Source organism: Lepidothrix coronata, unplaced genomic scaffold (genome assembly GCF_001604755.1).
Source record: "Lepidothrix coronata isolate B3197 unplaced genomic scaffold, Lepidothrix_coronata-1.0 Scaffold112, whole genome shotgun sequence".
Taxonomy (NCBI): Eukaryota; Metazoa; Chordata; class Aves; order Passeriformes; family Pipridae; genus Lepidothrix; species Lepidothrix coronata.
In genome coordinates this window covers 2,498,466-2,525,195 of record NW_016690292.1, presented here as the reverse complement: position 1 = coordinate 2,525,195, position 26,730 = coordinate 2,498,466, and the positions used below count along the sequence as shown (strand labels likewise).

Below are 26,730 nucleotides of genomic sequence, written 5' to 3'. Positions count from 1 at the left end.
GATTGTGTGGTACCTGCTAACTGTTGTCCCGTGTGTGTTACAGTGCCCAGTGCCCCACCACGGAAGGTGGAGGTGGAGTCTGTGAATTCGACTGCCATCCGGGTGAGCTGGAAGCTGCCCATCTCCAACAAGCAGCATGGACAGATCCGCGGCTACCAGGTGACCTACGTGAAGCTGGAAAACAACGAGCCCCGAGGGCAGCCAGTGATCAAGGATGTCATGCTGTCAGAAGCACAGGTACAGTGTGGGGACCACGGGCTGGTGGGCGTGGCATCTTCCCTCTCTGCAGAGGGCCAGGCTGGCTGGGTCCATGTATTTCTTGGCCTCCTCTTGCAGCTCCAGAGCATGAGACTCAGCCTGCCTGAGCAAGGCAAACAGTTTGTCCCTAAACTGTGACTTACACATGGGTAAAAAAGGAAAGAACTGCTGTAGAAATGATTTATTGGACAGTGTTCCTCTCTTACCCCTTCTCTGACATGTACTTCTCTGCCTGCCATGTCCTGTGCAGACTCCAGCTGGAACAAACTGCACTTTGCCCCATCAGTTTTTAAATGGTCAGAGTTTTAAATAAGCCTCGGGTCTGTTTCTTTCATGATGCTGACTATGTTCAGAGCAAAACTTCTGTCTCAGCAAAGTCCACCTGGCTGCTGTGTGCTTGTGGGGCGTGGGGGTGGCTCTACACCGGTGGGTGGGCACAACACACCAGGCAGGACAGCACTCCTAGCTCAGCAAAGCCTCCCTTCCCTTCCTGCTTTTGCCAGGCAGGGACTTGGTGTTGCATTGCCTCTTGAAACCAAACTGTAGGTGAAGCCAACTGAGTCTGGGAATGGCCTAGGGAGGGAAAAAAAAAAAGTGAGGTGCAGGCCCACATCACCTGTAAATGACTTCGCCCTCTGCAACCCCCACACCACAATCTGTTCATACTTAGGGGATCTCCTGGATCCCTCACGGGCTGTGAGCTGCAGCCCTGTGCCCACACAGTGCTCCAGGCGTGGCTGTGCACTCTGCACACAGCCCAGCAACGTGTAGTTGCCTCTCTCCCAAGGTCCAGGGAAGTTTTTGGTGCCCTGTGTGTGATGAAATACAACTCTTCTTAGGAGCAAGGGTCCTTCATCCTGGATGACCCCTGCTGTTCGCAACAAAGATAATCATATAAATGAAGAACAGGATCTGCTGCTGTTGAAAGCAACGAGTAATCGATTCAGAGCTGGCTTGCTTGAATGATGCCCAATATAAATACTGGAGAGCGGCAACGATTAATTGATCTGTCTCCTGAATGCAGCTGTGAATCATTTATGCATTTGTCAGTGGGGAGTGCAGTGCACAGAGGCAGCTCTACTCCCCATTCATATTCTGAAGGATAAAACTCAGTAATAATGTGGAAGGGGAAAACTTTGAAGAGTGAAAATGCTTTGAGGGTCCTTGCCGTGTTGTCTGGGGCACATCTCTGTTTATGTTTCAGATGTTGCTTTATATTAGTAGTTAGAAAAGCTGCTTACTGCCCTTTACTTATTCCAGGAGGATATAATCTGTGTTGTTTGAACAATTGATGATGTGTTGTTCAGCTGGAGTTTGGAGTTAATGGGTTGGTCCCAAGCGTAGGTGGGCGAAGTTGGCAATGTTTTTCTTGTTGGTATTTTCAAATATTTTATGCTTGCCCAGCCAGTTCTGCTTTCGCTCCTTACTCGTACATTTCAGAGAGAGAAATCCCATGCTAATGTGTAGGAATGAGGATGCCAGAGCCAGGCACTTTCGAAGGAGTGCGGGATTTTGCATTAGCTGGAATGTGTGCATCAAGGAGGCAAGTTGCTGGAAGTTTCCTGGCTTGTCAGACCACTTACCAGTCTTCTGTATTTGGTGAATTTATGTGGGAAAGTTCTTCATTTCTGTGATACTTTTTCCTGCTGTGTGTGGTGCTGAACTCATCCACTGTAGTTTTTGGATGGAAGCGAAGGCCAAAAGATAGTTGCAGAGAAGTGACTACTCTGGAGGAGTCATGTTGCTCTTGGGATAAACTGATGATGACCCGCAGGGAAGAGGTTTCACTCACTTGGCAGAAGAGATCTTTATTTCCCAAAAGAGTGAGAAGCCAGGCATGACCTGTGCTTGTGATGAAATACATCTGCTCCAGATGCTGAAGAACCCTGTAAGAGCTGCCATCTCTCAGTACAGCAGTGCGTGCCTTTGCAAACAGCCAGATGAAACTTTAACGAGTAGTCCTGGGAGAGTTATTTTCTGTGGAAGGAAGCAAAAAGATTCACTGGGAAACCTGTCCCTGAAGGTCACAGGATGAAGATGGCCACAGTTCAGTACTCATAAAGCTTCATAAACATTTATACCAGTGCACAAGGAGAGAATTAAACTGATTGAAAATCTTGGGGTCAGAGAAGAAATTCTGTGGACATGTAGGCAGAGCCCCTCCTCCTGCCTAGCCAGGCTGTCTGCTGATTTTGAGTAGGTATGTACCACATAATCTGCTTCCTGCAGACAGTGCGAAGACACTGATATTAAAGCTGACTCATGATTTTTTCCTTATTGAAGATGAGAAATATAGAGAGAGTAAACGAAGATGAAAGGAAAAAGGAAAGGGAATGGAGATGTTAGCTATGCAGATAATATGGATTCTGAGCTTTCAGAACCATTTGAGTGGAAAGGACTAAAACATCAGCAGAGAAGTGGGGGCCCTGGTGCTGGAGAGATCATATTTTATTTTACAGCCTCCTGCCTAGGGAGAGTAATCAGTTGTTAGGAAGGTCCTGTGATGGAGCTGAGGCCTCTCCCTCCCCTCTGTGGCTGCACCTGTGACCGATTACCTCTGTCGGGATTCTGTATGCCTTCCACTCCAAGCTTTCACCTCCTCCTGACAGCTTGATGGACAAGAAAATATGGCCATGCCCTGTGGAGGAGCACCCAGGGTGTGTACGACTGCAGAGCTGGGTCAGAAAGCTGCACCACCTCCTGCCCGGGCCCTGCCCGTCACGGCTCAGACAGGTCCCATGGTGGGTGATGGCAGAACATTCATCTCTGCGCCCTGGGTCTTGCTCATAACACATCTGAGCACTGAGAGAGCACCTTTGAAAGGAGTCCAGTGCAGGGTCTCAGCTGCACTCCACCACTCATGTAAGCCCTCACCAGCTCAAGGGAGCGAGGGAGAGCAGGGCCGTGGGACACAAGCATGAGGTTCTTCAGGGGAGAGCAGAGGCCCACTTGCTTGCCTTGGTCTCCAATCCCTGGGCAACTGCAGCGTGTTGGGAGGGGCAATGGGCTTTAACCCCTCCATCCCTTCCCAGGTACCAGTCCTATGTGCCCTGCAGAGCTCAGTGCTGAGCAGCACCAGGTGGCAATGCTGAGTATGGTGCACAGGGCACAGAGGAGGCAGCAGGGCCCTGGGACGACAGGCCTTGCTGTTGGGGCTCCCGTGGAAGCATGGCTTGTTTTCTCTTTGGAAAACTGGCAGCTAGACCCTGTGTGAACCTAGCTGTTGGCTAGTTGTGTCTGCTCCCAGCCTGCTTGTCATCCCCTCAGACTGGAACATCTGAGGGGGACTTTGTCCCCATGCTCCCCATGTGGCCTCGACAACTGCTCCTGCCTTTGTACAGCATCTTTGCCAGGGAGTCTAATGCCTGCATTGCCCTGGGGACACAGTGTGCCCATCAGCCTTGCTGCCTACAGCCATCCAGTATGCCCAGGGAACTTTGCAGGGCTGGCTGGGTAAAGCTGGCTACAAGGAAGTCAGGCTTTGTGGAGGAAAGACTCCTGCCACCTTCTCCTCCTGCTCTTCAAAAAGAGTCATGGCAGGGGAGAGGTGTGTGCTGCCCACAAGAAGGGCTGCAGGCTCACGGGAAGATCGTGTGGTCTCTGCAGGCAACACTTCTCCATCCAGCATGCAGGCTGAGTGCACGTCGCACCAGCTTACTCCAGAAGAGCAGGAAGAAGAAATGGCAATCACTTGAAGCTGTTGGATTGAGATCAAAGGAGAAAAGGGAAGCAGAGACTTCTATTCTCCCTGGGCAGTGCCCACCCCAGGCATAACACAGAGGAATTTACAGCCTCCCTCTTTTGCTGGGTGATAGTCAAGGATCTTTATCTGAATGTATTTGGAACAACTTCTCATGCACGTGTGCTTGTCTAGGTGAGAGTCTGGTATGGGGGGGAGATGTACTCTGCTTCTTAAGTGGAACAAAACTGAAAGGCATCATCCAAGGGGCTTTTCAGCCCTCCACATCCCACAGACTGAGCACCTGAGTTTATACCTGGAGTTTCACTGTTGTGCACAGTCACTGGAGCAGCGAAAAGGATGTGCAGGAAAACCACTTCCCATAGCTGGGGCTGTTGAGGAGGGCTTGAATCTGTGTTTTGCAAGAGCCTTGGTCAGGGAGAACAGCTGTTCCCTGGTGAGACATGACTACTCTGTGTTGAAGTGTAAAATGAAACATTAAGGCATTGCAGCTGCCATAAATACACACCGTTAGCTTTAGCACTTCCCCAAGCCATCCTGCCTCATGCACACAGCCCTCTCTGAGTTCTTTTTATGGCTGCTCCTGGGCTTTTCAGATCAATTTGTCTTACTGACCAACCTTAAACAGTTAAGAAGCAATTGAGCTAGTTTAAGGAAGGAAATGTTTTGATCTGTAGATTATATTTTAATAATGAAACTGACTTTTTACCGAGGTATTTATGCAGGCCTGACTTTTCACTGTTACTCCTCCAGCACAGATCTCGAGGCATTTCTTGGCACTCTGATCTAATGCAAGATTAAAGTCCACTGAAACATTAGAGCAAGCAGAGTTTGAACATTAAACACTTGGTCTAAAATCCTAGTAGCTGATAAACTCCCTGCTATGGTGTGAGAGGCTCCTGAGCAGCCTCCTGAGCCCAACTCTGCTCTGCTGTTCATTCCAGTGGGGTGTCACCTTCTGCTCCTGTAGCTACGTGGAGGTGAGCTGGGGTGTTACTGCCATCCATATGGCCCCCATCACCAGGGACATGCTTCTGTAGGAGAAGTTAATTCTGGAGAAAGAGCTACCAGGCCTCATATCCTTCCACTGGCAGGATTTCTTCCAGGTTTTAGATCAGCAGGAGCAGAGTGTGTGGCTGTTGACCATGGTGTGGGCTGGCTGGCACAGGTGGGACATCAACAGTAGCGACTTGAGTTGAACTAAATGTGCAACAGTGGAAGTAGCACCAAGATGTGTGTGGAAAGAGAGCCTTTAGAGACCATAATACTTAGTAAAGGCCTCAGCTTTATAAGAAGTCTTTAGGGACAACTTGACTTCTTTGCTGAAATTTAATGTTGAGGTGATTTAGAGGAATAATTGTATTGCAGTCTCACGGCATCAAGTAAGTGAACTATAATAAAATCTTAGAGGAACATTTCTCCAATAGCTTCTTCTTTCTGAATTTAGAGAATAAAATAGCAAATATTTTGGAAGTATGCCATGTATTTTACTGCTGAGGAGAGTACTGTGCCTCTGTGATAGGTGGCAGCCTGTGAAAGTCACCTCAAATAGCTTGAGTTCAAAAGGCAACTTGTAGGTTTGATACCGTTTAGTACTTCAGTTGCACTTGCAGGTTCCCAAGCACTCTGGCAGTATTTGCTGGGCTTCCCAGGGTCCTGCGGAAGTCAGTATCTGAGCACTGTTTCACAGCTGGCAGCTCAGGCTCAGAAGCAAGGCTTGCCAGGACTCACACTGTGAGTCAGGGGCAATAATACCTATCTTCACTTTCATTTCTGTGCTTGAACCCATGGAATGGTGCTTCCTCCAGTCAGATTTAGTAACCTGAGATGTAACGCATCACTTTGGCAGAGAGAGTTTACTATGATCTCTGCAAACCTTCCTTTGGTGCATCAACCACAAAGAACAGTGCTGTGGGCATGCATGGCAGCAGCCAAGCTCTGCTGTCTCACCACCCCGATGCAGCTTTGATGCCTCAGAACCCCAAATCCAGCCAGAAAAATTCCGAGCCTTAATTGAGCTGCTGTGGCCAGGAATCTATGTGAACTTCTGGTGGGAAATGGTTTGTGTAGAAGTTTTCCCTGCAGGGCCAAGTGAGTGTTTGCTGTTATGTAATTGGGAGTGAGAAGCTGTTTCCTCAGTACATGCACGAGTGTGAACCTCGCTCCAAGCCACACAGCACTGTTGGAGAGGAGCAGCTTAGCGTGGAGCTCTGTGTAAGATCTCAGCCTCTCCTTCACTGTTGACAAGAGACAGCACTTCTCACTTTCCTCAAGTCCCCAGAGCATTGTCTTGCAAGTGATACAGGAAAGAGAAGCTCTGGAAATGTTGCATTGGTGCTTCCCTGCAGAGTTCCCTCTGAGCTTTGTGTGTTCAAGTCTTTGGTTGTCAACAAGAGATGGTGGTTGGAGGATCACTAGAACAGAAACTGGAGATGAGGCAACACAACTGTTGTGAGTGACCTGTGGGGCAGGAGTCAGCCCCAGAGCCTTGTTGGTACAACCTATCCCTTCTTGCTTCTGCTTGTGGAAGAGGCAGAAAAATGCAAGCAAAGCCAGAATGGGAAAGTACTGCAGAGTTAGGAAGTGATGACCTCTTCACTCATGTGAGAAGGAAGCTCTTTGCCCGTTTGTGTGAATGATCTCAGATCTACTGCGCAGGCTAGCGGCATGTCAAAAATTGCTCTGTGCCACTTCTCCCCTTGGCACAGCCTGTGCCAAGTGACCCTCTGTGTATAAGTGTTGTAATTCCCCCAGCCCAGTCCTGCTAACTCCTGCTGTTGTCGTCGTCATCCCCTTCCTACATGTTGTCCCTTAAAACTCTGTGTCTCCATTTTTCTCTCCTCCTTCCTTTCTCCCCCATCAGTGGAGAGCTGAGGACTCCGTCGACCATGTAAGTACCACTTGTGTGTGTTCCAGGTTGGAAAAGAGGGGTTTGGTAATTCGATTTGTGAGTTTTGTAGACACAGTGCTGTCAAAACATTCCTTTCACTCCCTTAATGAGGCTGGAGAGTTACACTGTGAAACCTTCCACAAGCAGCAAATCCAGAGAAAATTGGCATTTAGGTTGCTCCTAAATGCAGAAAAGCAATTGACATTTCCTATAATCTGTATATCCAGCTTGTTGCAATGCAGTTTCAGGCAGGCTCAGGTGATCGACTCAGGAGGCACATCCTACTTGGCCCACCAAGTTACATGGTAGAATTAGATATATAATCTTTAAAGCACATTGATCGTAGTCATGAGAAATAACCTACACCCTCAACTGTGACCTTTGGCTGAAACACAGATAGTAATAAGAAAACAATCACATTTAAACAGTTAAATTCAATTTTTCCAACATAATTTTGAAATATAAATTTGGAGGAACAAACTAGGAAATGACCTTTTTAGAGTCAGCAATTCAATTATGTGCCCTACTGTGAGCTTCCCCAGCACGATGCATTTCTCCTCCTGCTTTGTACAGAGGATCCTTGGCTTGGAGTGGCTTTGTCATGACAGCACTGTGTTTGCATTATGCAATCAGACCTTCTTTCATCCATCCCTCGTCTCTCTCCCCTCCTCCCAGCTTGCTTGCTTTGCTCCCGGTGGCATGCTTTTGCGTGAGAATTTCTCTTTGCATGGATTTTGGGAGGAGTGAATTCTCTTGGGATGATCATAGTCTGCAGGTTTTATGAGAGTGCTTCCCCGCGGGTCCATTGGCACCGGTCGGACTGCGCGTCCGCTCACCCGCACACACCATCTGCTGCAGGGGCGGAGTTGGGGTTGGACTCTGGTTCACACGGTGATTTTGGCGGGGTTCTTGTTGGTGCTTGTTGATACTTCTCTGGGCTGGCTGGTTCCGCAGTGGTAACACGGTGATTCTGATGAGTAAGCCTGGGCAGGTAATCTGAACCAGCAGCACTGACTGGATATCAGCAGGTTTAATAGCGTGGGTGGTTGTGTGAGTGAGTGATGGGAGACTGGCGACGCCCTGAGAGCAACCACAGGTGCCTCTTGTACCCCTCAAGCTGGCAAGGATCCCCGGGGCAGAGATCAGGCCCCAGGAGCAGCGTCTAAGAGTGCCCATGCTGCCTGTCCTCAGCAGCTCGAGCTTAACCCTCTCCATCTCTGGTCCTCTCCTTGTCTGAAGGGGTAAATAACCAACCCAGAGCCTCTGCCACCTTTTCAAGAGCTTCCCCAGCCCCTTCTCCAGCCCAGTTGTCTCTTATTCCCTGACCAAATGGGTTTGTAGTGCTGATGGCCCAGACAGTACCCACAGATGAACGCAGCTCAGGTGTACCTGCCCTGAGTTTCCAGAGCTGCTGGGAGCTGCTGAGTTAGCTCTGCTTGCTCGTTTGCAGGCCTGGCCAGCCAGGCTTGGCACACCTCACATTTCCACAGGAGGCCAGGAGGGAGGAGTGGTGCTCCCCTCTTTGATCTCAAATTGAAGTGCAGAGCCATGCCCTCCTCCTGCCCAGAGGAAGCCAGTTAGCAAGGATGCTAACACCCCACCGAGTCCGCCCCCTCCCAGACCTCCCACGATGCAGCTTTTCCCTCCAGGTCTCGCCAGTGTCTTGCACTGACCCATCCCACCCCTGCAACACCATGCCTGGCAAGGAGGGTGAACACGGTGCTGTAGCACTGCAGGTGCTCCCTGCCCGGGGCCCCCACCCCTGCACTGTCTCCCTGTGCTCCCCCACGGCTCTGCTGCAAGAGACAACTTAAAAAATCCCAGAATTAGCCCCCAAGAGATTCACACAGCCAGCTGAACTGGCTTTTGCTCTGGTTCACAGCTCCATAGTACTCTTACTTTCAGGCTTCAAGCAGGACCATATCTGGATCAGATCTCCCTCTTGGCAGGAGCCGTGGGAGAGCACAAGCTGCTGACACAAGTTGCTGGTGGGTCCCTGGAAAGGCCAAGTGTTAGAGACAGGGATTGAAATTAGGCAGGTGAATGTTGGAGTGGCAGCAGTTGTTTGCTGGCTCTGTGTGACGTGTGTGTTTGAGCACGGTGCATGAGTGTGAGCCAGCGAGAGTGTCAGTGTGTTGCTGTTGGAGACACTGACCCCAGTGCCCTCCTTTTGCTCACTCCGGTAACAAGTGTTTGCTCTTCTCGTTTGCCTCTTCTCTGCTGTGTGGATGTGCTCCCAGGAGACAGTCATTGGAGGCCTGCTGCCAGAAACCACCTACTCCGTCACAGTTGCTGCCTACACCACCAAGGGAGATGGTGCCCGCAGCAAGCCGAAAGTCATCACCACCACAGGGGCAGGTGAGTGTGGGGAGCAGGTGTCACAGCCTCGTAGGGGTGGTGGTAAAACCTCCCAAGAGGTGCGTGGGGAGCATGGCCAAGGCACCTGTACAGGAGGAAGGAAGAGGGCTGGAGACGCTGCAGAGGTACCTACTCTTGTGATCTCCAGCCCACGCTTACAGGCTTTGCCACTGGATCACCTGAGCAAAGTGCAGCAAACAGATGGACAGACGCTGCCAGGGCTGGTGAGAGAGCAATGAAACTCATGGGTCTGAACTCATCTGCATAGTCCAGAGACCTGGGAAGAGGAAGCCTGAAAGTCCAGGCCCTCCCTCAGCTTTTGGAATCCTGGCCTGTCCTCACCTTGTTCCCGTAGGCAAATGCTATGTCTTGCTTCCTTTGGTGACTGCAGTGCTGCCTGGATGGCCCCTGGCACAGAGGGCTCCTAAGAGGTGCTTCTCAGCTCCCCCAGCCATTGCTGCTGCTGTCTCCCCAGGCTTACATAGCTGAGCCTGGCTGCTCCTAGAGCCATGGTAAAACCTGGAGTGCAACAAATCCTGCCATAGAAGTGCTGCAGACACAACTTCTAGGTCCTGGTGATCCCAGCCCAGCTCTGCTTTCTCAGTAGAGAGTCGTACCTGTGCCTAGTCCAACACAGGAGCCTCGGCCTGGAGCAGGGGCACCCAGGAGTCACCAGGTGCTTTCCTCCGGATGTGGTCAAGCTTGCCTTTGGCAGTGGCACCAACTAGTTGACACTGTCTTGTCCACTCACCTTTTCCACTCACTAGACCTGTCCTACAACTGATAACTGTGCTGCTTCCCCACATCAACTGCAGGAGCAGTATTTACCACTTGTTATTTACGGGAATGCGGCTTGTGCAAACTGAGAGCGTTTGTTCCTGGTGCTTTTAGACAGGGAACAGCTTGCCATCTCCTCTGTGCTGCATATGGGGAGTTCCAGAGGTAGTTTCCACTGTCACAATCTCAAATGCTGTCTCCCTTGTGCCTCGCCGTGATGTACGCTCTGTTCATCAAATTGCTACAGCTGTCCTATAAAGAGGGAAAGCTTCCTAAATGTCCCAGTGTTGCCCCGTAAACCACAATGGGTCTCCCCGTGTTATGGTGCACATTTAAGGTTAATATTTGGAATCAGCTTTGAAAATAAGGTGTCCCTTAGTACTAGCTGCTGTTAGACATTGTATTATGAGTGCAAGAAGGATGGCACTGGCACTGGGAATGTAGTTGTATGTCTTAAATATCTACAAAACCGCCCCCAGAGCTGCCTTTGTAGAGGCTCGGCTGCAGGCCTGACCTCAAAGGGGAGCACTGGTATCGCCCTCTGATGGCAAAATCGGGCCATAATTCTGTCAAATACGGTTTCCTGTTGTGCTCATCTGTGGGCTCATACGTTTCAAAACCGTGCAAGGATATTTAACTAGGTTTGGCTACAGTCCCATTTTTGTTTTCATATCAGTGGCCCCATCCCTTTGATTCTGAGTATCTTCCCTATCAGTTGATTTGTTTACAAATCTGAGCTGATGTGAAGACACGTTCTTTTTTTTAAGTGAAGGAGATCAAGGTATTAAACCATCAATTTAAAGCTATCAGTTCCTAACCCGTGACGGCAACACCCCTTGACTTGTGCAGCATAAGCAAAAGTCCTGTGGAACGCTTGTGTTCACCTCTCACATCGACACTGACATCATGAATCTGCTGCTCAGCTAAACCAAAAATGTATTCTGATGACAAACAGCCCACCCAGCTCTGCTCGCTGCCTCTGCAGATGGTAAAACTGCAAGGTTTCAGGATGAAATTTGTCTGCCACCAGACAGACCGGGGTGCTGGAATCAGGCTTCTGGGTGTCTGTGGTGGTACAGTGTGCCAGGTCAGCATGGCCTGATACTGTGCACTGGCTGGAGTGTCTGAAGACCACTGATTGGGAGGACGGGATTCAGATCTTCTCTGAGATAAATATGATGCTTTGAGGTCCCTTAAACCTTTCCTGTAAAAGGGAATGAATTTTGGGGCTGGATATAGCTGAATTTATTTCCTGTTTAAGTGGCAGCACATGGGAAAATGGCAGCCAAGAGCTGGCTGGCTCCAGCTTCCCTCGCCACTGGATTAGGGTCGGTCTGCCTCTATCCATGTGAATTGTTTGTCGTCCTCTTCACCCTCTTGTCTGAACTTTCCCACTTTCCTCAATCCTCATGGACTGAGCAGCACAGAAGCCATCCTTCCTTCCTCTCCTCCCAGGCTATAGATGGTCATTGTGTGTTTATGTTGCAGTCCCGGGGAAGCCCACCATGATGATTAGCACGACAGCCATGAACACAGCCCTCATCCAGTGGCACCCACCCAAGGAGATGGTAGGGGAGCTGCTGGGTTACCGGCTGCAGTACAGACGTCTGGATGAGGAAAAAATGAACACGATAGACTTCGGGAAGAGAGACCATCACTACACTGTGACCAACCTGCACAAGGGGGCCACGTACCTCTTCAGATTGTCTGCCAAGAACAGAGCTGGCCCAGGAGAGGAGTTTGAGAAGGAGATCACTACTGCTGAAGATGTGCCAAGCGGCTTCCCACAGAACCTGCGCGTGGTGGGTCTCACCACTTCCACCACAGAAGTTGCTTGGGATCCCCCGGTCTTGGCAGAAAGAAATGGCAAGATCGTGAACTACACGGTGGTATACAGAGACATAAATAGCCAGCAGGACCTGGTTAACCTCACCAGGGACACAAGTATCACTTTGACAAATTTGAAACCTGATACCACTTATGACATCAAAGTGAGGGCCCGAACCAGTAAGGGGGCTGGGCCACTCAGCCCCAGCATCCAGTCCCGGACCATGCCTGTGGAGCAAGGTAAGTGCCCCTCTAAGAAACCCTAAGCAAGCTCTGCCTCCAGGACAGGGACCTTTGCTTTGGTTCGTGAGGCTGCACTCCCATCTGCTCTGACTGTTGTGATCAGGTACTGTGTGGCACCCTAGTCTAAAACTGGTTCAGTGAGGGAAGGCTCAATGAAGATTTCCTTAAAGTTGCCATTTGGGAGGAGAGGGGCATTGGTGGTACCTTAATTGCCTCCACAGGCACACTTTGATGTTTTATCTGTACATGAAAGGCTCTTCCTTGAACTGGAGCAAGTGGCTGAGTAGGATCATCTGCAGATCCAGTACCTGAACACCGCTGTTCTTTGATCCTGACAAAGGGCCAAGAGAGTGTGAGTGGAGGGGGGAGAGAGAAAAGCTGCAGTTCAGCCTACGACTTCCTTTCTGTAATGCTGGAAAGTATAGTCAAAAAGCAAAACTCCACTGGAGACTGTAGACTTGGTAAAAGGCTGCTGCTCTCTTCTCCTCATTTCTTACTTCTCTGCTGTAGCTGAACTTTTTGACCTCTGCTGCTGAGTTAGACAAAGAGAGCCCTGGATTTGAGCTGCTGCCTGGCTCCCTCCTGACTTGGCCTTACAGTGCTCAAGTATCTTGTTTTTCCTTTCAGTGTTTGCTAAGAACTTCCGCGTCAATGCCGTCATGAAAACGTCTGTGTTGCTGAGCTGGGAAGTGCCTGACTCCTATAAATCTGCAGTGCCTTTTAAGGTAAGGGTGGGATTCGGAGGACTGGGAGCTCCACCTGTGGCAGTGAGCAGGACAGTGGATAGCAGCAGCAGCTGGGGCCTACCGGTCAGACTGGCCGTTGTCACTCCATGACAGTGGTCACACAAGCCTGTCCTGATGCCTGACACCGGAGTTGAAGCATGAAAAGTTATAAATTTGATTTAATCGCAGGAGATCAGGACAAAGTGGTCTGAAGACCAGCCAGTGAATCAAACTAAGAACGACTCCTGCAGTGTGTCCTGTCTCAAATACCTGTATCACCTTCATGGGTTACTTCAGAGCATCAGGGCAGATGTATAATCTCAGGATGTGAAGGGGAGAAGCATCATCACCCTTCCTGAAGGTGTTACAGATGTGAGCAGCACAAGATGTGTCAGTGCATAGGGAGTTCTGGAGGAATGGCTGCTGCTCTCTTTTGTCCCATACAGTTCTGGATGTGGTGTCATCCAGCAGGCTGCAGACAACACTGATGACCTGATGTCTTCCTGCTCTTGTCTGTCCTCCAGTACGTGTCACTGATGCAGGTAAAAGACTAGAGTGTGGTGGAAATTTTTGCAGATCTCAGTGGAGTTTCTCTCGCTTAAGAAACATGTCAGATTGCTGAGGATAACCTTCCACCCAGTCTGAGCAGCAATCTGGTGCCTCTGCAAAGGTAGCCAGGGTGGAAGCAGCATGACTTCTCTTCCTCTTTGCACATGCCCCCAGCCATGCTGTGCCTAAAGAGAAAATGCAAGGCGTGCAGGAGTTGTAGCGGATCCATGGCCAGGGGAATGAGGGGAAATCTTGGACCGCATCCACATCAAAGCGGATGAGCACCTCCCCTTCCTTGTTACTAGCTCTCCTTGTTGAAATCGTGAAGCTGAATTACCATGATCAATAACAGGCACTTGTTAACATGCTGAGTTTAGTTGAAGCAGACAAGGCTTTTGTGAGTACCTTGTGGTATTCAAAGCTTTCCCACATGTAGGGATCATTAGGGTCAGTGTTCAGATATCTGGCCGCAAGGAGCTTCACAGAGCCCTGTTACTTTGCGCTCTGCTGAAGAACCAGAGTCCTTCACCTTGCCTTGTTCTTGTGGCCCAAAGCCCACGTCTCTGTGTGACAGCACAGTGCTAGAAAGGGACAGTGTGACCTTTGGAGCATTGCTACCACACAAGGATGGTGGAGTGGTTGGAGGTAGCCAGGAGCCAAGGATGTGATGCTGGTGCCCTGTCTGTCTCCTCTCTTAGCTGCATAGCTGTGACTGCTTACACAGGGGTGACTCAGGGTCTGCCCCTGCTGTGGGTTAACCCTCAGATGACACAGGAGCAGATGGCATTAGCCACTTGCTAACTTAAGAGCAGTCATGCAAATGAGAGTGTTACAAGGATATTTCTGTAATAGTGCCTCTTTTCTATTAATATTCCCAGACTTGCAGACACACAGAAGTCAAGGCCAGGAGCTACCAGGGTCAGCTCTAACTCGTTGATTGTGCCACTTGAAAGAAATCCTTAACCTTCAGGATTTTGTATTTTTATAAACAAGGTTCACCTCTCTCTTCTAATTCAGGCACATGGGATGCTGAGGCCAGAGCCTAATACTGTAACTAGCATAGCAGATAAATCTCCATGGGAACAATTAGTATTATCTACACTTGATAAACAGTCTCATGCTAAATCTATGTCCCAAAGGGTGTCATATTCTACTTTAACAGATTTAATTAAAGTAGATATTGTTCTGACAATGAATAGTGAGGCAAAGGCAGGACTGGTGCTTTTTTTTTTATTAGGGGATGAACTGAGACCTTAAGATTTTTCTTTGCTGCCAAATCAATAATGAAGGTTTGAGATCTCTTTGGGGAATTTTCACAGCTTCTTCTGGTCCAGGAGATAAATTCCCTGTAAAATGTTGCCCAGCAGTTGTGGTGGAGCAGGGGCACTATTCCTTTTTTATTCCACTGTGCTTGCAGAAAGCTGTTCTGGAGCTTTCACGAAAAGTGCAAGATAGATACAACCTTCTCCTTGGGGAAACTGCATTTTCCTGAGACACATTCTTCAACTTAAGAGTAGGACAGAGGATATATTGGTAAAGCCAGCACTGCAAGGTATTTTACAAATGGGGAGAAGGAGCAGCACCTTTTGAAAATCATAATGATACAGGTTTGGAAATAAGCCCTGAGAATGCTGGGCAGTGCTTTCTCACAGGGTGTCCCATGGAATGCGTAGTTACTCCTCCTTGTAAATATGCCAACCGCGTCTATTTCTCCATCGAGTCATTGTCTCTTGCACACGATGTGTCTTTTCATCTTTTAGTTCAATACATTCTGTACTGCCTTGAAATCAAGCATGAGACCTTCAGCAGTGACATTTGGGCCCACCTACCTTTGCAAATCTTCTCTCATGGGTAGGAGCAGCGCGGATGACATTTTACAGCAATCCATGGGCTAGTCAGCACTGTTTGGCAGTTCAGAGCCCTTGGGCCAGATTTGCTGCTGACTCCAATAGTTACCAGTGGGCCATGATGCAACCTCTAAATAGCATTCCTGCCTGAGCTTCCGGGCATCTTCCAGCTGCACATGAATGACTGTTTCTGAGCCCTCACATTATTTCAAGGTTTGTGCAGAGGCCTTGACTAATGGTGCATAACATCTGAGAAGACAATGTGTTGTGGCAGGTAAAGGAACGCAGAACTGCTGCAGCAACTGTGAAGAGGGGAGGTGGCAGAGAATGCTTCAGGAAAGCATTGCAAATGGCAGTTTCACTGTCTTCAGATGCAAATTTCTGTGCATGGCAATAAAAATCGTTATTTGGTGTTAGCACTGAATCAAAGGCTGTGTCCTGGCCAGTTCCAGTGCAGAGCAAGCAGGGAAACTCTGAACTGAAATGCCTGACCATCTCCTCTGCCTCCTCTTGCTGTAGGAAAATGGCTCTGTCCGCAGCACATGCCTCGTGTGCAGGCAATTGGTGGCTGTCTTCCCTAGAGCACACAGTGCACGCAGAATGAGTCGGTGATACCTTTATTAGAGAAGAATTTATAATGAGAAATCTCATCTGAGAGGCAACAGAACTCTGTGGGTTTTTCATCCTTTCAGCATAGGTCTTAATGTTGGAAGTTTGGTTTTGTTCAAATCTGTGTTGGAGCACACGAAAGAGAGGTCCCGCTGCTCCCCCAGGACACCCCCTGACTCTGGTATCTGGTATATCTGGACATGTACTATTGCAGTGTCATTGCAAGGGGTGGTGCTGGCCCACACAGCAAAGCTGCTAAGATTACTTGAAGTCTGGTAGTCCTGTCTTTGTTGTGCCTACTTCTGTGTCAGAGCCAGGGGAATCCTGCCTGCTGTGTATCTGATATTGTGGTGCTGCAAGAAGCATTTTGTCATTTTGATTTTTCACTCATTGTAGCACCCATCTGATGTACATGTCTTTGGAGAAAGGTATTAAAGCCCAGGAGAAAATATCATAAGAGAAGTCACAGCAGAGAACAATTCCCTCTGACTATCCTACCTTTTAAAGCCTTTCCTGCACATGGAGCAACCAGCAGGACATTTTTCCCTGCAAACCTCTGTTATTTTAGTACTTGGTACTTACTTTTGCAGTCCATTGCTGCAAACTGAAGCGTGTCAACAAACGAGATTGGTTGCATCTCTTCTCCATAGCTGGCTCCTCACTGCTGCTGTGTTACCTGTTAGGAGTCTTTTCTCATCAGCAAAAAAGCTGGGGCTCTTTCTCCTGACCCCCATGCAAAGTGACATGACGAGCTGTGGGTATCACTGTTCAGGTAACACAAAAGCAGAGCTGCAAATTCCAGCCCTAGCTTGGTCCTTGTGCTCCACTGTCCTTCAAATCTCTTTCCAGGGCCTCTCTTCTCCTCCCAGCTCCAACACTAAATATTAGAGCAGCGCTAACCAGCTGCACTTGTCCCAGAAAGCTGGCAGCTTTTTGTAGATGTCTGCCACCTGCTGAAAAGGGGACTTGGAAGGAAAGTTTGGTCCCGCCCTTGCTGCCTGTGTAAGCCTGAATGGGGGGCTCAACTGGTGAAAAAAATCTGTTTTTCTTCAAGTAATTCTTCTTCCACAGAACTGTCTTCTCTCTCTCAAGGCCTCTGTTGCTGTGTGTCTCTGCTTGCAACAAGTAATAGCAGCCATGGTTTAACATGCTCCAGTTCTGCCATTGCCAGTTTTTGGTATGCTGTGTCTCTGCACCACTGTCAGGAATCCAACTGGATTTGTCTGTGCTGGACAGTCACCTGGTAGAAAGAAACGCTGTTTTCTCACAGCTGGGGCACAACCTGTGGCCTCTACAGTTCTCTACACCCCATTTGTCTCTGTTTACAGGAACTGCTTGAGTTTTTGCTTTGCAGAGGCAGCGCTCGGGGTTTTAAGGTTGCTCTGGCAGGATCAGGATCAAGGTTCCCTGGGCAGATGGGCTGTTTAGTGCAGCTAACTCAGCAGTGCCCGTGGCTGCTGTGCCTGGGGTGAGATGGGGGTCCTGCCTGTCTGCGACAAGGCGCTGAGAAAATGTCATTAGCTGAGAGGCCCAAGGAGGGAAGCTGTGCGTGGGGGGGCTGCCCTCGGCCACCAGCAGCTCTGCCCTGCCCTGCCCAGCAGCCTCTCGCTCCAATCCCGGCAGGGAAGAGCAGCACCGACCTCCTGCCCACGGCTGTGTGGTGCCAGCATCTGTTGTCATGACGACGGGGTGTCGCACCTGCAGAGCCGCTGTTTCGGGTACCAGTTTGTGAGCCGGATTTGTCAGATCATTGGTGAGGCGTGTAAGCCCCCGGTCACCTTGCTGGGGGTGGGGATGATCTGCATTAACCATCCGATCAGGCATCAGCTGGTGGACATGGGAGTGACACCAATTCAGAGCAGACAGGATTTTACCCCACAAGCGTATTGTGTGTTGTAGCCTTGTGAGACAAGAAACAAAACCCTGTCCATCCCCACGCGGGGGCCAAGCATGGCCATCTGGATTCCTTCCCCAAATAGGTGCTGAAAAGCAGTGCTTGTGGCACCACCAGCCTCACTGCTGGCACTGGCCACTCAGGCATTGCTGAGATGACCCCGTCTCTGCTCCGTCACTGCGAGGCACGGGGAGCACAGCTCAACCCTCTGCTGGGGGTTGCTCTTCTTTAGCTGAAGATTTATGGCTGTTTACCAAGCACACAGTAGCTGACCCACCTGAGGTAGGGCCCAGAGGCAAATTGTCATCTCTAGCACTGCTATTTTGAGCGTGAGTTTGCAGCAGCAGCAGCTGTCAGCTGCATGAACGCGTCCCTTTCTCCTTTCAGATTCTCTACAATAGCCAGAGTGTGGAGGTGGACGGCCACTCAATGAAGAAACTCATAAGTGACCTCCAGCCTGACACGGACTATTCTTTTGTGCTAATGAACCGTGGGAGCAGTGCTGGGGGGCTCCAGCACCTCGTCTCAATCCGCACTGCTCCTGACGTCTTGCAGAGCAAACCCATCGCCACAAACAAGTACATACAGGAAGGAAAATTCACACTCACCCTGCCCAAAGTGCAGACCACCGTGCCAGTTAGGTAAGTGCCATGCCTTGGGTGGAGAAGGTTAGGGGTGGGGGCTAGAGGTAGGGAGGGAAAGGCAGGGCAGACCTCTGCCAACCTGTGGATTTTGTAACCTGGGACTGAATTTCCGAGCAGGCTCTGGTACAGAGCCAGGCATTTACCCATGACATGGGATCACGCTGTTGGCTCTTCCTGAGCAAATATTTATGTGTAATAAAATTAAGACAATTCTCTGATAGTTTGCCCTCACCCTGGTGGGTATACTCCAGATGCTACCAGCAGAAACACGGTTGAGGATCAGGAGGGACTTTCTCTGACACTGTATAATATCCTTTAAATAAATAATGCCTAAAGCCTCAAGGAGATTAAAAAAGTGAGTTTGTGGAAGTCTTATTCGTTACTGTGGTATCCTTGTGCTGAAGCTCAATTCCCCCAGGGTTCTTGCTACAATCCGATTATATAAATGTCCTTCTCACAGCTCCTACACCACCCTCTGGAACACAGTCTGTAGATCTTCATTATCCTAATGAGTGCTAACGGGAGTATTCTCTTCTCTGGTGCAGCTGGAAAATGAGCTTTTTCCTTGCTGAGCCCTTTTGTTGCTTGCAGGGCAGGGAAAGGAGCAGGTCAGCCCTGAGAGGCACACGGCACACGTCATTTGGTGACATGCCAGAGGCTTAGGGTCCAGTCTTTATGCTTTCCTTCCTTCCCAGGTGGTACTACATCGTGGTTGTGCCAGCAGATCAGAGCACCAGCACCCCGACTGCTCGGTGGCGGACACCTGATGAGATGGAGCTGGACCAGGTAGGAATTGTAGCAGCTGCTGTGATGGAAGTGGTTCCCAGGTGGCCCAGCACACTTTCCCCAGGCCTCCTGGCAGCAGCATGGATGCGGTGACACAGGTGCAGGCTGCACATCAGAGGTGGGAGCTGTGGGATGGGTGTCCCCTCGGCCTTTCTTGGCTGGTGACAGCATGTGGGAAGGGGGCTGGAGTCAACCAATGGAGGAGCCACCTCCCAAAATGTGCTCCCTTAGGAGACCACACTTGAGTGTCTCAGAGCTCTGATGAGGACAGATCCTGTCTCAGGTCAGACAGTCCTTGCAGCCTCTCTCAGCTGGAATGACCATGCTGATTTTGCAAACAAGCTAGGAGAGAAAGGTTTTGGTTTCAGTTTATTAAGCTGTTTTCTCAGGAAGCTTTTCCCTCTCTGGGTAGGACCTAAGATAAAGAGTTCACTCTACTATCTAACAAAACCTGCAGAGGTCCCTTCATGCTTGCTCATTAAAGGCTTTCAGCGTTCACCAGCCCATTGCCCCAAGATGCAGCTTGTTCTGTGCAGGAGTGCTCCAACACCAGTAGCATGGAATGTGTGCAGGTGTCAGGAAGGGTTTTATGGGCTCTTTCTTCCCCACACACACCATCAGCCCCAAAGCAAACAGGAATAATTCCACAAAATCACACACAGAAAGATCCATTAAAAGAACAAAGTTGCAAGCTTGAAGTACTCAGAAATGACAAACTGTAAGGAGCTGTAAGTCAGCCCTTATCTTTATTTGAATGATTACAGTCTTTTCTGAGAGGTCTGGGCTCACAATGTGTATTGGTGGATCTGTTCTGCACATGAAGTACAACTGTGTGGTGGAGAAGCATCATCCCCCAAGTCTCCTGCATATTTTCATTGCAAGTTTACCAACATCACAGATGTCACAAGAAATAGAAGACCAAGATGAGAAAGGATGGTTTGGTTTTGAGCTTTAGGTGTTTGAAAGCTATCAAGACATCTTGTTCCTATCTGTCTCATCCAGCCTCAGGCAAATGATCTAAATTTTCATTAGAAGCCACTGTCTTGCATGTTGTGATTTTTTTGAGTGCTCAGTTTGAGATCCTGGAACCTCATTTGCAAAGCCTAAGCATCCCCAGCTGCAAAGTCAATAGCTGGATACAATCAGTGCTATAAAGATAATACTGAGTTTTCTTTAAAAACAAAACAAGCTGATGTCTTTTCAATTTGACATTCAGAATTGTTGGACATTTTTTACATTAATGTCTCTGCGTCTCTGTATGTGTAAAATTAGGATAATCACTTTCATCTCACCTCATATGGGTGTTTGGAAGATAAGATCGTTAATGTTTGTGAAGCACTTGTAATATTATAGTGATCAGCACCACAGAAAAGCCCATGAGGAAATTATTAATTTTGTCTTCAGAGCTGAATTTGAATAGTAAGCAATAAACAAGGCCTCAAGCTCCATAATGCAAAGAAGAAAACAAAATGTGGAATATCTGCCCTTTGATTAAGCACTGTCTGTCCTGTGTATTGAACAAAGCAGGGGACTTAGAGAAAAGATAGTCTGTGACCATGCAGTCAAGGCTGGAGCATAACACACGTACACAGGGCAGCTGAATTAATTTTGCACAGGCAGTATTAATTTTCTAATTTTTCAGAATCTGAACTTTGCAAGCCTAGCAGTCTTTTGATGCAGTCTTTTGCTGTGTGATACAAGTGTAAGTGGCAGAAGCCTCCAGCAACCTCAGTCACAACTGGAGCCCTGTGGCTTCATGCCCTTGCATGTAGAGCTGTGCTTTCTGCCCCAAAGAGCTCAGCTGTAATCTCAGCCAGATACAAGAGATGGGTGTGGGGAGCAAACTCCAAAGACTATGATTCTGCCTTTTCCCCCTGCAGTTACAGGGACACTTATGTAACTGAGATTTCTCCGTTCTTTTTTTCCTTTTCTTTTCCTTTTTTTCTTTTTTTTGGTGATATTGTAATGACAAGCCATAGCTTTCCAAAATTGCTTTAACATGAGTATTGATAAGAGGGGAAGGATGGTCTGTCTGTGGCAAAGTGTAAGGGGCTTCTTACTTTCTTACCCAGCTTTTCCTTTTCAGAGAGAGTGAGCTCAGCTCAGCAGTGTGGCTCTGTGTGCACATCACTCTCCTCAGCCCTCTGATGTTCCCCATCTGCCCTGACAGTATTGCACTGATACATTTCTGTGTGAAATGTATTTCATGCCTCCTTTTTCAGTTTGAATTAGAATTTCTCTTCCAAACCTGATATTTTCATTCATTGCAAAAAAAAGACCTTTAAACATCTGAGAATCTTCTTAGCAGTGCAATTGAATTTCTGTGTGTTTATATCCTTTTCCATGAATTTGTGACTATGAAATTTGCCGGTTTTACTCTGAACATCCCGTGAAATCTGTTACCATTCTTTGTGATTTACACAAAGCTCTGCCTGCAGCACAGCAGCAGGTGAGATACTGAGGCACTGATGGAAGGGAAAGACACGGCAAATGTCACTTTTTCCCTGTACATCAGCATCAGCTGTAATTCACTTCCAGCATCCGTAGACAGTGTGATTTGCTGTCCAGACCAATATTTGGGCCACAGAATGTGGCCTGGTTCCCTCGCAGCCTATTAACTCGAGGGGACAGTCACAGCCAGGTTGTTTCAGCCCTAACATTCACCATGTCAGCTTTCCAGGACTCAGGATTCTTCTAAAGCTGTGGTCCTGGCAGAGGTGCTTGCAGTGAGGGTCTGCAGACAGGTGCTCCAGCAATGCCTAAATGGATAACACGTGCCTCTGGTTTCTTAGTGCCACCACATCCAAATCAAACCCAGTATCTTCTCCTCCCTTCCTCCCCTCCTGCTGAGTCCTTCAGCCAGTAAGATGACAGTGTAAGGCGGTGTCACGCTGGGCAAAGCAATAGTGATGCACCTTGTTTGTCCCCAGTTGCTGGAGGCCATAAACCAGGGGAGTCAGAGCAGGCGCCAGCGACGCCAGGCAGACAGACTCAAGCCCTACATTGCTGCTCAAGTGGATGTGCTGCCCGAGACCTTCACCCTGGGGGACGAGAAGAACTACAAAGGTTTCTACAACAAGCCTCTGTCTCAAGACCTGAGCTATCGCTGCTTCGTGCTGGCCTCGCTGGAGGATGGGGACACGGTAAGGACTTTCTGTGGGGCGTGGGCACAGCCTGTCCCAGCAGAGCTGAGGTGGGCTCAGTGCAGGCAGGGGGAGCAACTGCTGCGAGCTGAGGCTGCTGCGGGAGTTAACTTGATAGATGGTGTAAAGGGCACGTGAGTTCTACATAACAGATGAGAGTGGAGGGCAGTGTGTCAACACACACATTCTGCACAAGCTCGGTTGTGGCTTGTTGGGCTGTGCTCAGAGCAGAGCCTGACACATGGTTGAGATGGGATGGGTCCTCATTCTGCTTTGATCCAAGTAAGTGACTGTGGAAGACAGCCCGTGAAATCTTACCCTGCACAGTGGCTGCTGAGACTGCAGTGAACAGGATGTTCCCCCTGCAAACCTGCCCTCACAGGCCCTTCTCTCCCCAGAACCTCATCTCCAGATGACATCTGCCCTAGCAAACCTGCCTCCCATTGCAGTGGGTCATCAACAGGGCAAAGGTGCATGCTTGCCTTCTGTGTAGGCATTCCTGCTCCTGCATCTCTCCTTGCCAAAGGCTGGAAGCTGCTGCCAAGCACACGGGGCCTGGGCACGTGAGCGGGAAGGGAGTAGCTGATGCAATGAGCAGGGAGCAGCACAGCAAGACCTGTGCATCACTGTCCAGCTGTAAACACAGAGGGCAGGAGTGGTGGTGGCAGCAGTGTGTAAATAATGGAAATAATAGAGATGCACAGAATCCTTTGGTCAGCTTCCAAGCCGTGGCTTCCGTCCTCAGCCTCATTTGCTTGTAATGGCTCATTAAGGCTGGTCGAGTTCTTCATTAGTCATCCAGCTCACGTGTTCTCGTGGCAAGATGTGCACACTGGTGAGGGAAGGAAAGTCACAGATTAGCAGCAAGGTAAGGCAGAGGCCTTGAGATGAGCTATCCTGACAATCCCTGTCAAGAAGAGATGACCTTAACTAGTTGATCCCAACTATAATCATCATCTCCTCACTAGCATAGATCTGCCACAGCCCTCCAATGAACCATCAGGCAGCAGTTATTATACTGCTCCTACAAATCTCCTATATACCCTGCTCCTGCAAATCACCTTTCTGCATCCCCTGCTGCATCACATCCGTTTTCATTTGGAACATGAGGCATTCTGTCCAAGCTGTGCACTGTCTCCCCCACCCAGCTCCTCTGAAATTGCTTGCTGTGTCTCTAGTGTCAGCAGGCGAGCATAACATTGCCATTCTTCAAAGGCAAAGGGAAGTGTGGTTGAAACACCATCTCTGGGAGCAGGGACACCTGCACCTCTCAGTCTGCCTTTGGAAATGCCACTCAGGTAACAGTCCTTCTGATCTCTTCTGCTTCTGTCTTCTCTTGGAAGGAGACACCTCCTAAGTGTGTCTGCAAAAATATGAATTATGAATGTTTGCCCCTTGCACAAGGCTTTGGAGGTGGCCACACGTGTTAGCTTGCTGCACAGGTCAAGATGCTCCTTCCCTCCCCTCCACCAGTGCACCCTGACCTTTCTGGGCTGTCACAGGCAAAGCCTTTGTGTCTTCCTCACAGAGGAGCCACTTGCCCACGCAAAGGGGAGCCTCAGGCCTGCTGCCCCATCCTCTCGACACCAGTACAGCATTTTCTTGTCCCTGCCATGCTCAGAGCTGTACCTGACGACTCCCTGCCCTGTTGTTTGAATTGGACAAGGGGGTGTGGGAACGTGCGAATGGGTTGCAGTGATCCTGTGCAGACTTCCTCTAGGAACAGGACTAAACCAGGAGCTGGCAGCTTATTTCACAGGCATTGAAAGAGGGCCTTGTAGTTTTACAGACAAAGTGGCAGCCACCCCCCATGGCTTCTCCCCCAAACAGTGGCTTCTCTGTTGATAAGTCTGAGGAGAGCAGCTAGGATGCTGCACTAGTGTGGGCTGCCAGAAGGATGTCCCAGATAAGAGTATTTTCTGTACTCCACACGTTTGAAATCAGGCTGGCTGGGATCAAGGGCACCTGTGAGAGAAGATCAAGATGAGCATTTGTGGGACACCAGCACACTTGGTTTTTCCCTTTCTTCTCCTCACATATGTGCAGATATGAATTGCAGGTTTAAACTTTGACCTTAAAGCATGAGATTTATAGATCCACAGGAACCTCTTCAGTGATGTAAACTTTCTATGGCAGGAGCAGAGTGTTTCTGGCTCCTTAATGCCAGGCAGCAGGTGCTGCTCAAAAGCCACAGGCACGGAACTGATATGGCTCTGGCCCTCTCTAATAGGTGGAAAGGATTTCTTTTTGCAGCATTTAACCCTTCTGACCCACCAGCACTGAGCTGTGAAGGTACAACACTGCTCCATAAGCCTTAGCAACAGCAGCAGAACAAGGTGCAGTGTCATTTTTCTGCAGGAAGGGTTTGGGTCTCTTGTTAATTCCATCTTGCAAGTGGGGCTAGAAAACTGTCCCTTCAGGTTATAAATCATGGGGCTGCCAGATTCCAGAAGTCTCTGGAAAGGAACCTGTAAGAATGAGCCTCTTTCTAAGGTCTGTTTATCAGCGACATCAGTTCTGTCATTTCATTCCTTTAAGAAAACTGCCTAGCCCAGCAGGGGTTTTCCTAATATAGCCTTGTCCTGGAGAGATGTGTTGATATCAGCACAGCAGGTATTATAAACCACTTAGGAATCATCAGCCAGCCCCATTGTGCAATTGGTTGGGATTCAAAACCTTGTGATTTGGCTCTGAGAAAATCCAGGGATGGCAAGTGGCTCTTAGCTGGGCTGCTCCAGTTTGGCACCTCCAGGTTGGGTCTGCCAGCCACAAAGTTGATGGCACTGGGAACATTTCACACATGGGGAGTTGCTGGCACTGAGAATGTTTCACACCGGGAAGAAACTGTTGAAACAGCATGACCTTCACTGACGCCAAGAGAGAGAGTATCTCATGGTATGTTGCTGGGGTTTGAGAAGCACAACCATTCCTGCAAGCCAAAGGCAAGGGCAAACTCCTGCATTTCAGGGATGTAGCTGTTGCTTTAGCATAATGGATGCTTGCTTTTCTCTCCCTCTTCTGCCTGTGCTGTTCAGAAGAGATATGCAGCCAGCCCCTACTCGGATGAGATCGTGATGGAAGTGGCTTCAGCAAAGCAGCAAGATGAACCAGAGATGCTCTGGGTGATGGGACCTGTCCTGGCTGTGATATTAATCATCATCATTGTCATTGCTATACTCCTCTTCAAAAGGTGAGATCCAGTCCAGGACATAGCATTTACGGCACGAGGGCTAGAGGTGCTGGCACCTTCAAGACCTTCCTTGTAATCTTCACATAGGGGGTGCTCTGATAGGCAAGCCTTGGTGGTCATGGGGAGGAGGAGGGTCTCTACCTGGCACAGCAGAAGGCTGCTTTATAAAGAGAGCAGAAGAGCTGGAAGGGCTGGGTATGCAGAGGGTAGTTAATAGCCCCAGGACACAGAGCTGCTGTGGATTCTGGAAACATGAGCAGTGCGACAGAGGAGAGCAGCTTTGTCCCTAAAGCCAGTCTGACTGCTCTCTGGTCACACAGCTTGGATTGGTAGCATTGGGAACTTCTCTAGTACTGGTTTTCTCTGGAAATTGCCTGCTTGATCTCTGGCAGGTGCCCCCACTCCCGTGAATTTTGACTGAGGAACTTGATCTTGGTGGTGAGAACAGGACACGGATGTGACAGGCTAGAATCAGAGTGGAGCTCTCTTTTGGAGGCCTCTCAGTCCTGACTGCTGGATCAGAACCATCCACACACTGTGCTCCCTTTAGAGGCAAACACCTGCTTTTGCCTAGCAGAGCAAAGTTGTAACTGTAGTGTGAGATGACTGTTAGTCCTCCAGAGGAGCCACAGGTTGCATTTGCACGTGTTCACATAGCCCGTTCAGTTACAGTGGGTCATTCCCTCCCTACCAGCTCAGCTCTAAGGTTCTGCTCCTCCTGGGCTCTCTATTTACATATGTCTCTCTAGCTGGGGAGGGGAGATGGCTTTGTTGTCTGATTAAATGGAGCTCTGCTGTGCATGTGCAGTCAGTGCCTTTCTGTGTCAGTGATCATCTCCTTTCTTCTGTTCCTGCTTTTCCCTGGATCTAGTAAGCAAGAAAGGTATGAATCCATTTTATCTTCTTGTTTTGCTAAAATATCAAGTCTATTTCTTTTTTTAAAAATCAAGCCCGAAGCTACTAAGGGGCTTCTTTGTTTTTGGGAGTATGGAGCATGCCAGCACTAGATGTTTACAAAGACTTTGTTTCCTCAAAGGTATCAGCCTCCTAGCAGTTGTCAGCCTCTTACAGCTCTCAGGGAGAAGTTCCAATGTAAAGACTTCCCAGATTGTTTTTGCAATTAAATTAAAAATAACAAAAGATATGGCAACACCAGCAGTTAAAGGGGTTCCTTTGTTTTCTCGGTCACTTCAGACTGAGAGCTGTTCCATCAAGAATGCAGGTGTATTCTCGCAGTCTCTAATGAGGATGCTTTGAGGCAGTACCAGGGAACTGTAAGAAATAGCAGGT

At 49.1% G+C, this 26,730-nt stretch overlaps 1 protein-coding gene across 22 annotated transcripts in view; it reads left to right on the top strand.

The window, feature by feature from the left end:
• The window catches only part of PTPRF (protein tyrosine phosphatase, receptor type F), a 375,587-nt gene that overhangs the window by 314,785 nt on the left and 34,072 nt on the right, over positions 1-26,730 (top strand). For 8 of the 22 annotated variants that reach the window (XM_017824677.1, XM_017824671.1, XM_017824681.1 and 5 more), the window contains 10 exons: positions 44-237; positions 6,822-6,848; positions 9,089-9,206; positions 11,472-12,050; positions 12,681-12,778; positions 18,065-18,318; positions 19,017-19,107; positions 22,038-22,250; positions 25,286-25,440; positions 26,312-26,323. In XM_017824677.1, the coding sequence (XP_017680166.1) occupies positions 44-237; positions 6,822-6,848; positions 9,089-9,206; positions 11,472-12,050; positions 12,681-12,778; positions 18,065-18,318; positions 19,017-19,107; positions 22,038-22,250; positions 25,286-25,440; positions 26,312-26,323 (1,741 nt within the window). The remainder of the gene's footprint in view (positions 1-43; positions 238-6,821; positions 6,849-9,088; positions 9,207-11,471; positions 12,051-12,680; positions 12,779-18,064; positions 18,319-19,016; positions 19,108-22,037; positions 22,251-25,285; positions 25,441-26,311; positions 26,324-26,730) is intronic. The other 14 variants (XM_017824688.1, XM_017824687.1, XM_017824685.1 and 11 more) reach the window with 6 other exon arrangements.